We start from the raw sequence: 13826 nt of genomic DNA, 5'->3' as shown, positions 1-13826 counted from the left end.
TAAGATGTGCCTTTTCTGGCACTTATCCTCTCTATTCCCATTGCCCTGTAGCGGTGACAAATGGGTTAATAACAAGGGGTTAATGTCACCATTCGATTGTAAGGTGACATTAAGCCGATTAATAATGGAGAGGTGTCAATAAGACACCGATCCATTATTAACCCTAGACTATGAAAGGATTAAAAACCACACACAAACATTAATTAAAAAGTCTTTTAATGAAGTAAAGACACCAAGTTTTTGACAAATTTTTATTACTCTGCTATTCCAAAATTAAACCATGATCTGCAAAAACAAAAAGAGGTAAAGCAGGTGAGTGAGGGCAGATTTTAATAGCCTTGAGAGGGACCATTGTTTTTGGCCCCAGCCCCACTGTAAACTACTTCAGAATGAATTAATTCAGCTCTGCGCAGCCTCACTGGCTGCCTGGGGACGAACTAATTAGCGTGGGAAAGTTTTTTTCCACGCTCATCAGTTCACCTCAGGTCAGCCGGGGACTGCCGCTGACGTCACTGAGACTGCGCGGAGTCCCCTGGCTGACCTGAGGTGAACTAATGAGCATGGGAAAAGATGCTGAAGTAGTTTACAGTGGGGCTGGTCGCATTAGCACCGGTCCTCATTGTAAACTATTTAACCCCTTGCAAAGGATTACAGCTTGGGACATGCCTGAACGGCGGAGAGGTAAGGATATTGTTGATTTTTTTGTTTTTTTTTTGCAGATCATGGTTTAATTTTGGAATAGCAGAGTAATAAAAGTCTGTCAAAAGCTTGGTGTCTTTATTTCATTAAGAGACTTTTTAATTGTGTGTGTGTGGTTTTTAACCCTTTCACAGTCTAGGGTTAATAATGGATCGGTGTCTTATTGACACCTCTCCATTATTAATCGGCTTAATGTCACCTTCCAATAACAAGGTAACATTAACCCTTTGTTATTAGCCCATTCGCCACAGCTACAGGGCAATGGGAATAGAGAGGATAAGTGCCAGAAAAGGCGCATCTATGCGCCTTTTCTGGGGTGTCTGGGGGCAGATTTTTGTAGCCGGAGGGGGGGCAAAAACAATGGTCCCTCTCAAGGCTATTAAAATCTGCCCTCACTCACCTGCTTTACCTCTCTGGTTAACAAATTACCGCGGGAGCCCACGCAATTTTTTACAACGAATTAACACCTTAAATTAACACCTACACCTCCCAAATTTTACACACAAACTCTCATCTAATTACTAGTGAAAGACATATAAAAAAACATGAAATGAAATGGTTTATTGTATGTAAACCATGTGTCATTTCATGTCGGGTTTTGGAATGATTTTAATGAAGCCGGCAAATCTTTCAGCGGCTATTCTGCTATGTAAAACTATATGAAATATAAATATATATATATACTGTATATATGTTTGTCTCTATGACATGTATGTATATATATATATATAGTGAGAATCATGTGGGAATAGTGGATGAGGGCAGGTATATCTCGCCCAGATACCTTTCCTATGTGGCCTAGTCTGTTCAGTATCTCACCTGGTTACTAATGAATAATGGGAGGCGGATATAAAAGGATGCCAGGTGGTTGTGTGAGTGTCTCAGCCTGGGAACACAGAGAGCTTGTCTGTGTGAGAGACACATGAGTGAAAGCAGTGCCCACTGCAACTGTGGTTTGGCTGGACGGGAGAAGCCCGCCAGTTGGTAGTTAGGTTGTACTTTTGTTTAGTTAGTGCCGGACAGGCAAGGATTTGTTTTATGTTTTTTTTTTTTCTTTATGTATTGCTTTCACCTTTAATAAACCTGACCCAGTGTCAGTTATACCCGGCCCCTGGCTGTGCGCCTGAGTTTCATGCTGAACGCACGTGATCTTTGACCCCAGCAAAGGCGATCCCGGATTGTTTTATCACATTGTGGTGGAGAATGTGGGCAGCATGAGCATGGAGGATGTGGTGAAAGCGCTGGTACAGTCCACCGCGTCCAGCAAGAAGCTAATCGGGTGATGATGGCCCAGCTGAAGGAGTTGGTGAACACGACAGCTACCGATCGTTCGCTTCTCCAGCAGGTGGCGCAGCGCCTGGCAAGCTTACCTGAGGTTAGCCTGGCAGCCGAGTCGAGAGTGATTCACGTGAGTCGGTACTGGCAGAAGATGACGACCGAAGATGACGTCGAGGCATACCTGACCATGTTTGAACGGACGGCGGTGCGAGAAAAATGGCCGAAGGCACGATGGGCCGGCCTGATTGCCCCGTTTCTTTCCACTGAAGCCCAAAAGGCTTATTATGACTTAGAACCTGAAGCCGCGCAGGACTTTGACAAACTGAAAGACGAGATCTTGGCCCGGCTAGGAGTGACGACTGCTGTCCGTGCACAGAGAGTGCATCAAAGGACTTATCAGCCGGATAAACCACCGCGGTCACAGATGTTCGACCTGATCCACGTGATGAAGAAGTGGCTACAACCCGAGGTGTTGACAGCGCCAGAGATAATCCAGAGAGTCGTTATGGACAAATACCTGAGAGCCCTACCGCCAGCCCTGAGGAAGTGGGTAAGCCATGGAAATCCTACGACGGCAGATCAACTGGTGGATCTGGTTGAACTTTACTCCGTGGCGGAAGGACTTCAAGACGACGCTACCCCACCTCGTTCTTCATCATCTCCACATGGAACCGGTAAGACTGTTCCAGGGAGTAGGGGAGAAGGAGAAATCCCTAAGACAGTAGGGGAGGAAAACGGGACTGCCCACACTGCGAGGCCGAGAGTAACGAACTATGGTCTAAGCAAGGGGCCCGTTAGGTGTTTCCGCTGCCAAGAGATGGGACACATTGCTGCGAACTGTCCGGTCACTACTGAACCCATGCAGTGCGACATCACAGACTCTAAAAACCGCATGTCTATGGTTGTACGGGTAGTGAGTGTGAATGCTGGTCAGAAGGATGTGGAAAAACACTTGTGTGATTTAACTGTTGATGGAAAAAATGTGGTGGCATTGTTAGACTCGGGAAGTGTGGTGACTCTGGTGAAGGCCAGTCTGGTGTCAGCCCCGACTGGACCATCAGACAAATTTTCTGTAACGTGTGTGCATAGAGACACCTGCTCGTACCTCACCACGGTCATATGCATGACTACTTCCTATGGGTCTGTGCAACATAAAGTGGGACTCGTCCCTGCGTTATTGCATGAGGTTATATTGGCCCGGGATTTTCCCCACTTCTGGCAATTGTGGGAGAATCAGTTGATACCCCAGGGTAATAGTGTACATGATTCTTCTCCCAGGGCGCGTGTGGTTCCCGAACCCCTGGAAGAGGTCTCCCCGGAAGACTCGGGGGGAAGAGCCTGATGGAAATGACCTGCAGTTCCCGTTTTCAGCCATGGCGGGTGATACGGAGGAGACCGGGGAAGGGGAGGAGGCCGACAGCTGTCCACCTCCCCGTCTGCCGGATTTGGAAGTTCAGAAAGATGACTTCCAAAGCGAGCAAATAAAGGATCCTACCCTTTCTCAGGCTAGGACAAATGTAAAAGTGATAAATGGGGTACCCGTAGAATCTGGCTCTAGGCTGGCATTTCCTTACATGGTCCTGGAGAATGATTTACTCTATCAGATAGAGAAAAAGGGGGAAGGCACGGTGCAACTATTAGTCGTGCCAAAACTCTACCGGCGGCAAGTGCTGGACCTGGCCCACGGACATGTGATGGGAGGTCACATAGGAGTCCAGAAAACCACCAAAAGGAGATTACACTGTTTTGTTTGGCCAGGCATGCATCACGATATTCGTGTATATTGTGAGTCTTGTCCTGACTGCCAAGCCTCTGCACCTAAGCCCCGGTTCTGTAGCCCTTTGGTACCCCTACCGATTATTGAAGTCCCGTTTGAGAGGATTGGGATGGATTTAGTTGGGCCCCTTCCACGGTCTGCACGTGGACACCAACATATCCTGGTCATCTTGGATTATGCCACTCGTTACCCGGAGGCCATCCCTTTGCGTAACACGGCCACCAAGACGATTGCCAAGGAACTGGTGCATGTGTTTAGTCGGGTCGGTATACCAAAACAGATACTCACTCACCGACCAGGGGACCCCCTTTATGTCCAGGGTAATGAAGGAGCTCTGCCAGTTGTTACAAATCAAACCATTACGCACATATGTGTATCACCCTCAAACAGACAGGTTGGTCGAACGGTTCAATAAAACTCTGAATCAGATGCTGAGAAAGGTGATAGACAAGGATGGGAAGAACTGGGACTATTTACTTCCGTATTTGCTTTTTGCCATCAGGGAAGTACCCCATGTCAAGAACACCGCACTGTACTTGCTCACTAAGCCAGTGCGCGTGTCCTGAGTGTCAGGATCCTGTCAGCGCCGGCGTGCAGCCTCCGCTGAGCAGGGACTCACCCGCAATGTAGGGGTATCGGGGTCAGGTACAGCCAGAAAGTACCGATGCACAGGACCTGTGGATGCTGAAGTTCAGTAAGCCAGCATAGGACCTTTGGTCATGTGAACGGTCATGTGACTGCAATGGGGCGGGGCTTAGCATCCTGCTTACAGAGAAGCTAGAGAACTCAGAGTCAGGCAAAGCAGAGGTTATGCACAGTACAGACCAGCGAGGTACAGGAGGGATAAACAGATGGGAGGTCAGACAAGCCAAAGGTCATACACAAGATATCAGTACAGTACCAGGGAGGAGACAGAACGGATAATCAGGGCCAAGCAGAGATCAAAACCAAACAGACATAGGAGGTACCAGGCAGAATCCAAAGTGATATCCAGAGAACAGACCGAGTCATACACAGGGAATCAAGTAACCAGAACACAGCACAAACACACTCAGGGGTCACCACACAATGCCAAGGGCGAAAGTATAACTTACGGGGGATGGGAGCTTCCTGAGGCTATAAGAAGCCTCCCCAGAACCAATGAGAGGCCACCATAATAGGTCCCAGGTGTGCAGGTGAGAGTCTGCATTGAGATCAGAACATTAACCCCAGAAGTGCCAGTCACCCAGCACTGGTAACATGACAGTACCCCCCTCTCAACGGGGGGCCTCTGGACCCCCAGGCTTGCCCGGGTACCTAGCATGGAAAGCCCGAATCAGACGATCCGCATGCATCAACCGGGCCGGCACCCAGGACCTGTCCTCCGGCCCATACCCCTTCCAATGAACTAGGTACTGTACTGACCGCCGTACCAACCTAGAATCTACAATGTGACCAATCTCATATTCCACATGTCCCTCAACTGAAACCGGAGGAGCAGCGGACTCGGATTCTCCCCGGACTGCTTCAAACGGCTTCAGTAGAGATCTATGGAAGACGTTAGGGATCTTGAAAGAGGGTGGAAGGCACAGCCTGTACGCTACTGGGTTGATTTTTTCCACAATCTTGTACGGGCCAATGAATTTGGGGCCCAACTTGGCTGACGGAATCTTTAACTTAATGTTTCGCGTGGAGAGCCAAACTTTCTCTCCCACCCGAAACATGGAACCAGGTGTTCGTTTCCTGTCCGCAAAAAACTTATACCTGCCTGGAGATCTAGATATACGCCGCTGGACTTCTGCCCATGTATCTTTTAACCGCTGAACAGAGTCCTCAGCCCCGGGACACCCCGAATCCAGACGAGAAAACTCACCAAAATGAGGACTGAACCCATAGTTGATCAAGAAAGGGGACATACCAGTGGATTGACTCACCCGACTATTGAAGGCAAATTCAGCCAACGGCAGTATATCACACCAGTCATTCTGTCTAGCAGAAGTCAGACATCTGAGGATCTGTTCCAGAGACTGATTAGTGCGTTCCGTCTGACCATTACTCTCAGGATGGTATGCAGACGAAAAGGACAGAGATATCCCTAATTTTTTGCAGAAAGCACGCCAAAACTTAGCCACAAACTGCACACCACGATCAGACACCACATTCAGGGGTACCCCATGCAAGCGTACCACATGCTGCACAAACAATCTGGATAAGGTCTCAGCAGAAGGTAATGCGGACAAGGGTATAAAATGAGCCTGCTTAGAAAATCTGTCCACCACTACCCATACCACCGTATTACCCCTGGAAGAGGGAAGATTGGTAATAAAATCCATGGACAGATGGGTCCACGGTCTTTCGGGAACTTCCAAGGGCATCAGCTCCCCCGCCGGCCGGCTATGGGAGCTTTTAGAACGAGCGCAGACCCCACAACCAGAAATTAATTTCTTAATATCAGAACCCAGAGTAGGCCACCAGTCGTGTGGCTGATATACCAGGGTGAGCACACAACTTGGATTCGTGGAACTCTTGCAAGAGTTTAAGGCGAAGTTGCTCTGGGACAAACAACTTGGCCCCTGGCTTGGCTGCAGGAGCCAGCGACTGGGCCCCCTCAATTTCCCGTTCCAATTCAGACGAGATCCCTGCTAACACCACCCCAGGGTGCAGAATGGAGGACGGTGGCTCAGGGACAGACACAGGGTGAAAACTACGAGATAAGGTGTCAGCCTTGACATTCTTTGACCCTGGACGGAATGTAATAGTAAACTGGAAACGAGAAAAAAAGTGACCAACGGGCCTGTCTGGGCGTTAATCTTTTAGCAAACTCGATGTAAGACAAATTTTTGTGATCAGTGATCTCAGTAACCGGGTGACTGGCCCCCTCCAAAAAGTGCCTCCATTCCTCAAACGCCAACTTAACCGCAAGAAGCTCTCTATTGCCTACATCATAATTTCTTTCAGCAGCAGAGAACTTCCTGGAAAAGAAGAAGCGCGGTATTTGGGATATGTAATTGGGAGGGGTATTGTTAAACCCCAGCTCGATAAGATTCAGGCGGTTCAGGACTGGCCGCAACCTGTCAACAAGAAGCAGGTGCAAGCCTTCCTGGGGATCGCCGGCTATTATCGCCGGTTCACACCCAATTTTGCAGCCATCGCTACCCCCCTGACGGATCTTACAAAAGGGAAAGACTCCGTCATGATTAAATGGAGTTTAGCGGCTGAAGAAGCCTTCCATAGCCTAAAACGGACACTTTGCTCTCAGCCAGTACTGGTGACTCTGGACTTCTGCAGCGAGTTCGTGGTCCAAACGGATGCCTCTGATACCGGTATCTGGGCCGTACTGTCATAAATGAGGGACGGAGTGGAACACCCAGTCCTCTATCTCAGCAGGAAGCTGAATAAACATGAGCAAAAGTATGCAGTCGTGGAAAAAGAGTGCCTAGCCATTAAGTGGGCTCTAGAGGCCCTCAAATATTACCTGGTGGGCCGAAAGTTCAGGCTGATCACTGGCCATGCCCCTCTCAAGTGGATGCACTTGCACAAGGAACGGAATAGCCGGGTGACCCGGTGGTCCCTTGCCCTGCAGGCCTACACTTTTACGGTGGAGCACCGCCCAGGGGTACAGATGGGGAATGCAGATGCCCTGTCCCGAGTGCACTGTTTGGCGGGTGTCATTGCTCGTCCGGAGTGGTCTGAGCAGAGGGGGGGGATATGTGAGAATCATGTGGGAATAGTGGATGAGGGCAGGTATATCTTGCCCAGATACCTTTCCTATGTGGCCTAGTCTGTTCAGTATCTCACCTGGTTACTAATGAATAAGAGGAGGCGGATATAAAAGGACGCCAGGTGGTTGTGTGAGTGTCTCAGCCTGGGAACACAGAGAGTCTGTCTGTGTGAGAGACACGTGAGTGAAAGCAGTGCCCACTGCAACTGTGGTTTGGCTGGACGGGAGAAACCCGCCAGTTGGTAGTTAGGTTGTACTTTGTTTAGTTAGTGCCGGACAGGCAAGGATTTGTTTTATGCTTTTTTTTTTTCTTTATGCATTGCTTTCACCTTTAATAAACCTGACCCAGTGTCAGTTATACCCGGACCCCGGCTGTGCGCCTGAGTTTCATGCTGAACGCACGTGACCTTTGACCCCAGCAAAGGCGATCCCGGAGTGTTTTATCACAATATATATATGTATATATATATATATATACACTCACTGGCCACTTTATTAGGTACACCTGTCCAACTGTGTGTTAAGACTTAATTTCTAATCAGCCAATCACATGGCGGCAACTCAGTGCATTTAGGCATGTAGACATGGTCAAGACAATCTCCTGCAGTTCAAACCGAGCATCAGTATGGGGAAGAAAGGTGATTTGAGTGCCTTTGAACGTGGCATGATTGTTGGTGCCAGAAGGGCTGGTCTGAGTATTTCAGAAACTGCTGATCTACTGGGATTTTCACGCACAACCATCTCTAGGGTTTACAGAGAATGGTCCGAAAAAGAAAAAAAATCCAGTGAGCGGCAGTTCTGTGGCCGGAAATGCCTTGTTGATGCCAGAGGTCAGAGGAGAATGGGCATACTGGTTCGAGCTGATAGAAAGGCAACAGTGACTCAAATTGCCACCCGTTACAACCAAGGTAGGCAGAAGAGCATCTCTGAACGCACAGTGCGTCGAACTTTGAGGCAGATGGGCTACAGCAGCAGAAGACCACACTGGGTACCACTCCTCTCAGCTAAGAACAGGCATCTGATGGCTACTTTCAGCAGGATAATGCGCCATGTCATAAAGCTCGAATCATCTCAGATTGGTTTCTTGAACATGACAATGAGTTCACTGTACTCAAATGGCCTCCTCAGTCACCAGATCTCAATCCAATAGAGCATCTTTGGGATGTGGTGGAACGGGAGATTCGCATCAGGGATGTGCAGCCGACAAATCTGCGCCAACTGTGTGATGCCATCATGTCAATATGGTCCAAAATCTCTGAGGAATGCTTCCAGCACCTTGTTGAATCTCTGCCACGAAGAATTGAGGCAGTTCTGAAGGCAAAAGGGGGTCCAACCCGTTACTAGCATGGTGTACCTAATAAAGTGGCCAGTGAGTGTATATATACATGCATTCTATGTATCTATATCTATTTTTTCATTTGTGTATTAAAACCTGTCATTGGGCTCCATTATATGTCCATTTTGCAAGCCTGCGAGAAAATCTTGGCAGACAGATGTCACAAGGATGTCAAACGGATGCTTAGATGCGACGTAATCTCATCCTCGCATTAAAATTGGATGATATACGGATGACTGTTCATGAAACATTTGTGCGATCTTGTTCCGTCAAAAACGGTCCGATTTTTTTCATCGTTGTGTGTGACTCCGGCCTTAGGCTCCGGACGTTGCAGTAATGGCTGCAGGGCGTCTTGTAAGGCTTTATACCACCCAGAACAACTCCTAGTGCTATCAGCCAACTGCACCTTCAACTTTACCTTGTCCCTGTCATCAACGAACTCACTATCTCTATATCTACAGTATCAGATCTACTATGAGGAAGTCAGTTTCTTTTTACTGGCTCTAGCCCCTCCAAATTTTATGTTGTGCATACCCTATGCACATTCTGCATTATACTCTTATATATTCTTACATTACTTATACACTGTACATTACCATAACAGAATACATGGCAGTTCACCGCATATCACATACTACACATGGCGCCACATATCTATGTATATCAAAATGCGTGACACTGTTCACAGGATGCGATTGTTGTCTTCAGAGCCAGGAATACAACAGCACAGTCCAAACCCTTACATAGTGAGGTTCATCTTCTTAAACTTGTATAGTATTCAGCAACACAACTTCACCAGATCAGAGAAACATTTCCATCATCCTGAAAGAGCAGATGTTTGAACTTTTCATGTCAACCTTGTACAAATCAAAATGATACTTACTTACAGTATTTTATCTCTGTATCAGTTGGACACCAAGGGGACGGCGGAGCAATTAGTGCAGGCCCTTATATGTGATACCAATACTGAGCTGGAGAAAACGAGAGCTATCTGGATATGGATCTGCTATCACATAGGTAAGCCCTATGTAATGATGAAGTATAAGGGTATATTTTGCACTGGCTGGTTATCATGAACACACATTTCCCTATAAAGGCAATATTAACAAGCTGACAATCACGTGACAAATAAGCGAAACTCTCATTCATCTGGTGACATGACACTTTATTATTATTATTATTCATTTATAAAGCACCATTGGTTCCATGGTGCTGTACATGAGAAGGGGTTACATACAAATTACAGATATTACTTACAGTAAACAAACTAACAATCACAGACTGATATAGAGGGGAGAAAGGACCCTGCCCCTGCGGGCTTACATTCTACAGGATGGTGGGGAAGGAGACAGTAGGTTGGGGGGTTACAGCAGCTCCAGTGATGGTGAGGCAGTAGCTCCAGTAGTGGTGAGGAGGCAGCGGGGATCAATGCAGGCTGTAAGCTTTCCTGAAGAGGTGGGTTTTCAGGTTCCGTCTGAAGGATCCGAGTGTGGTTGATAGTCTGACGTGTTGGGGCAAAGAATTCCAAAGGATGGGGGATATTCGGGAGAAGTCTTGGAGGCAGTTGGGTGAGGAGCAAATAAGTGTGGAGGAGAGAAGGAGTTCTTGGGAGGACCGAAGATTTCGTGAGGGAAGATATCGGGAGATTAGTTCAGAGATATATGGAGGAGACAGGTTATAGATGGCCTTGTAGGTCAGTATTAGTACCGTAATTTGAATTGGATACGCTGAGGGAATGGGAGCCAGTGAAGAGATTTGCAGAGGGGAGAAGCAGAAGAGTAGCACGGAAAGAGATGAATTAGTCGGGCAGCAGAGTTAAGGATGGACTGGAGAGGTGCGAGGGTGTTAGAAGGGAGGCCACAGAAAAGGATGTTGCAGTAGTCAAGGTGGGAGATGATGAGGGCATGCACAAGCATTTTAGAAGAGTGAGAGTTGAGGAAAGGACGGATTCTGGAAAAATCTTTGAGATGGAGGCGACAGGACGTGGAGAGAGCTTAGATGTGCAGTTTGAATGACAGGGCAGAGTCAAGGGTTACTCCAAGGCAGCAGACATCCAGTATGGGGGAAAGCGTGATGTTGTCAATTGTTATTGATAGGTCAGGTAAGAGAGATCTGTGAGATGGGGGAAAGATGATCAGTTCAGATTTGTCCACATTCAGTTTGAGGAAGCGAGAGGAGAAGAAGGAGGATATGGCTGATAGACACTCTGGGATTCTGCACAGCAAAGAGGCGACGTCTGGGCCAGGGAGGTAGATCTGGGTATCATCAGCATAAAGGTAGTACTGGAATCAGTGGGACTTTTTTTTTTTTTCAAAATCATGGTTGTTCCACAAAATATTGATTTCTGAACTCCTCCTGAGTAGTGTTGAGCGATACCATCCGATATTCAGAAATATCGGATCGGATTGGATCGGCCTGATACACAAAAAGTATCGGGTATCGCCGATTCCGATCCTGGAAGTCCCATTCAAGTCAATGGGACAGAAATATCGGAATTAAAAAAAACCCTTTCTTTCCTTATACATCTTGTTCGGGAGGGGGGAAGAGTGTGGGCGGTGCGTGGGCAGACACTGAGCGTGTCTGTGTGTGCGGGCGGGGTCTGTGTGGGCCTCTCGGGGGTCTGTGCTGACTGTCGGGGGCCTGTGCCGGCTGCCGGTGGTCTGTACGGGCCTCTCGGGGGTCTGTACCGACTGTCGGGGGCCTGTGCCGGCTGCCGGTGGTCTGTGCCGACTGTCCGGGGTCTGTGCCGGCAGCCGGTGGTCTGTACGGGCCTCTCGGGGGTCTGTACAGGCCTGTCGGGGGCCTGTCGGCTGCCGGTGGTCTGTACGGGCCTCTCGGGGGCCTGTGCCGGCTGTCGGTAGTCTGTGCCGGCTGCCGGGGGCCTGTGCTGGCTGCTGGTGGTCTGTGCGGGCCTCTTGGGGGCCTGTGCCGGCTGTCGGTGGTCTGTGCCGGCTGCTGGGGGCCTGTGCCGGCTGCCGGTGGTCTGTACGGGCCTCTCGGGGGCCTGTGCCGGCTGTCGGTGGTCTGTGCCGGCTGCCGGGGGCCTGTGCCGGCTGCCGGTGGTCTGTACGGGCCTCTCGGGGGCCTGTGCCGGCTGTCGGTGGTCTGTGCCGGCTGACGGGGGGCCTGTGCCGGCTGATGGTGATCTGTGTGGGCCTACCGAGGGTTTTGTGTGTGTGCAGGCATCGTCTGATGGGACTACAAGTCCCATCGGGCGATGCCTGCTACAATGACAGTGATTGACACATTAGCTAATGATGGGACAGTAGTAGTGCCATCATCCGGCTAAGATGTTGAATGTAAAAAAAAAAAAAAACATACTACATATATACTACATTCATACAACATACATACATACTACATATATACTACATTCATACAGCATACATTCATACATACTACATACATGCTACATATACACTACATTCATACAACATACATACATACTACATACATGCTACATATATACTACATTCAAACAACATACATACTACATACATGCTGCATATATACTACGTTCATACAACATACATACTACATACATGCTACATATATACTACATTCATACAACATACATACATACTACATACTACATACATGCTACATATATACTACATTCATACAACATACATACATAATACATACATGCTACATATAAACTACATTCATACAACATACATGCATACTACATACTACATACATGCTACATATATCCTACATTCATACAATATACATACATACATGCTACATATATACTACATTCAAACAACATACATACATACTACATACATGCTACATATATACCACATTCATACAACATACATACAGTAAATGCTACATTCATACAACATACATACATGCTACATATATACTACATTCATACAACATACATACATAGTACATACATACTACATATATACTACATTCATACAACATACATACATACATACATACATACTGCATACATACTACATACATACTGTGTTGTGAGCTCATTTTCTCGTTCACCTTTGATGTCCGATGAACTCCCTCTGCTGGTGAAAGGAGGTGGTAAAACTGATTTGGATGGGAGAATCCTGTCATCTAAACAGGTGGATTGCGATTGGACATCCGGAATCTCTGAGTGGATATAAGGCTGCCGACGCCCTTGTAAGGTTGCTGGTGATTTCTCTGCTCTGAGCTCTGGCCTCCAGTTCAGTTCCTGTCTTCTGAAAGCTAAGTTTTGCTTTGTTATTGTTCCATGAGATTTTGTCTGATTTGCTTAGTTTTGTGTTCAGCCAGTCCCGGCTGGGGCTGTGCTGAATTTCCATTTTGTCCCTGATCAGTTAAATCTCTTTTGCTCTGTCTTCAGAATATATCAGAGTGCTGATATAGGGATTTTGCACACACAAGACCCCCGGCAGGCCCACACAGACCACAGTCAGCCGGCACAGACCACCAACAGCCGGCACAGGCCCCCGAGAGGCCCATACAGACCACCGGCAGCCGGCACAGGCCCCCGACAGTCGGTACAGACCCCCGAGAGGCCCGTACAGACCACTGGCAGCCGGCACAAGCCCCCGACAGGCCCGTACAGACCCCCGACAGCTGGCACAGGCCCCTGGCAGGCCCGTACAGGCCCCCCGCAGTCGGCACAGACCACGCATCATGATGCGCGCACAGACCGCGCATCATGATGACATCATTTCAGCAGCCAATCACAGCCACAACAGTGGCTCATTGCATTATGGGGACTTCCGATTCCGGTATCTGATATTGAAAAAATATCGGTACTCGGTATCGGAATTTCGATACAGCGAATATCGGCCGATACCTGATATTTACAGTATCGGAATGCTCAACACTACTCCTAAGTTAAAACATTAGTATTGATATTTCTAAATATTTATGAACTTGTTTGCTTTGCATTATTTGAGGTCAGAAAGCACTGCTTTTTTAAAACATTTTTGAACATTTCTCCTCAGAAAAAAAACTAAATTTATTGCTTGGAAATTCGGAGACATGTCAGAAGTTTATAGACTAAAAGAACAATTTAC

At 47.8% G+C, this 13826-nt stretch overlaps 1 protein-coding gene across 1 annotated transcript in view; it reads left to right on the top strand.

Annotated features, from left to right (window-relative positions):
• Positions 1–13826, top strand: part of LOC141091131 (kyphoscoliosis peptidase-like) — a 256972-nt gene that overhangs the window by 152138 nt on the left and 91008 nt on the right. Inside the window, exon 9 of the mRNA XM_073576523.1 lies at positions 9699–9807. Coding sequence (XP_073432624.1) covers positions 9699–9807 — 109 coding nt within the window. The remainder of the gene's footprint in view (positions 1–9698; positions 9808–13826) is intronic.

Source organism: Dendrobates tinctorius, unplaced genomic scaffold, assembly GCF_039654945.1.
Source record: "Dendrobates tinctorius isolate UK_male_01 unplaced genomic scaffold, ASM3965494v1 ptg000049l, whole genome shotgun sequence".
NCBI lineage: Eukaryota > Metazoa > Chordata > Amphibia > Anura > Dendrobatidae > Dendrobates > Dendrobates tinctorius.
This window is presented reverse-complemented; position numbering and strand designations above follow the sequence as displayed.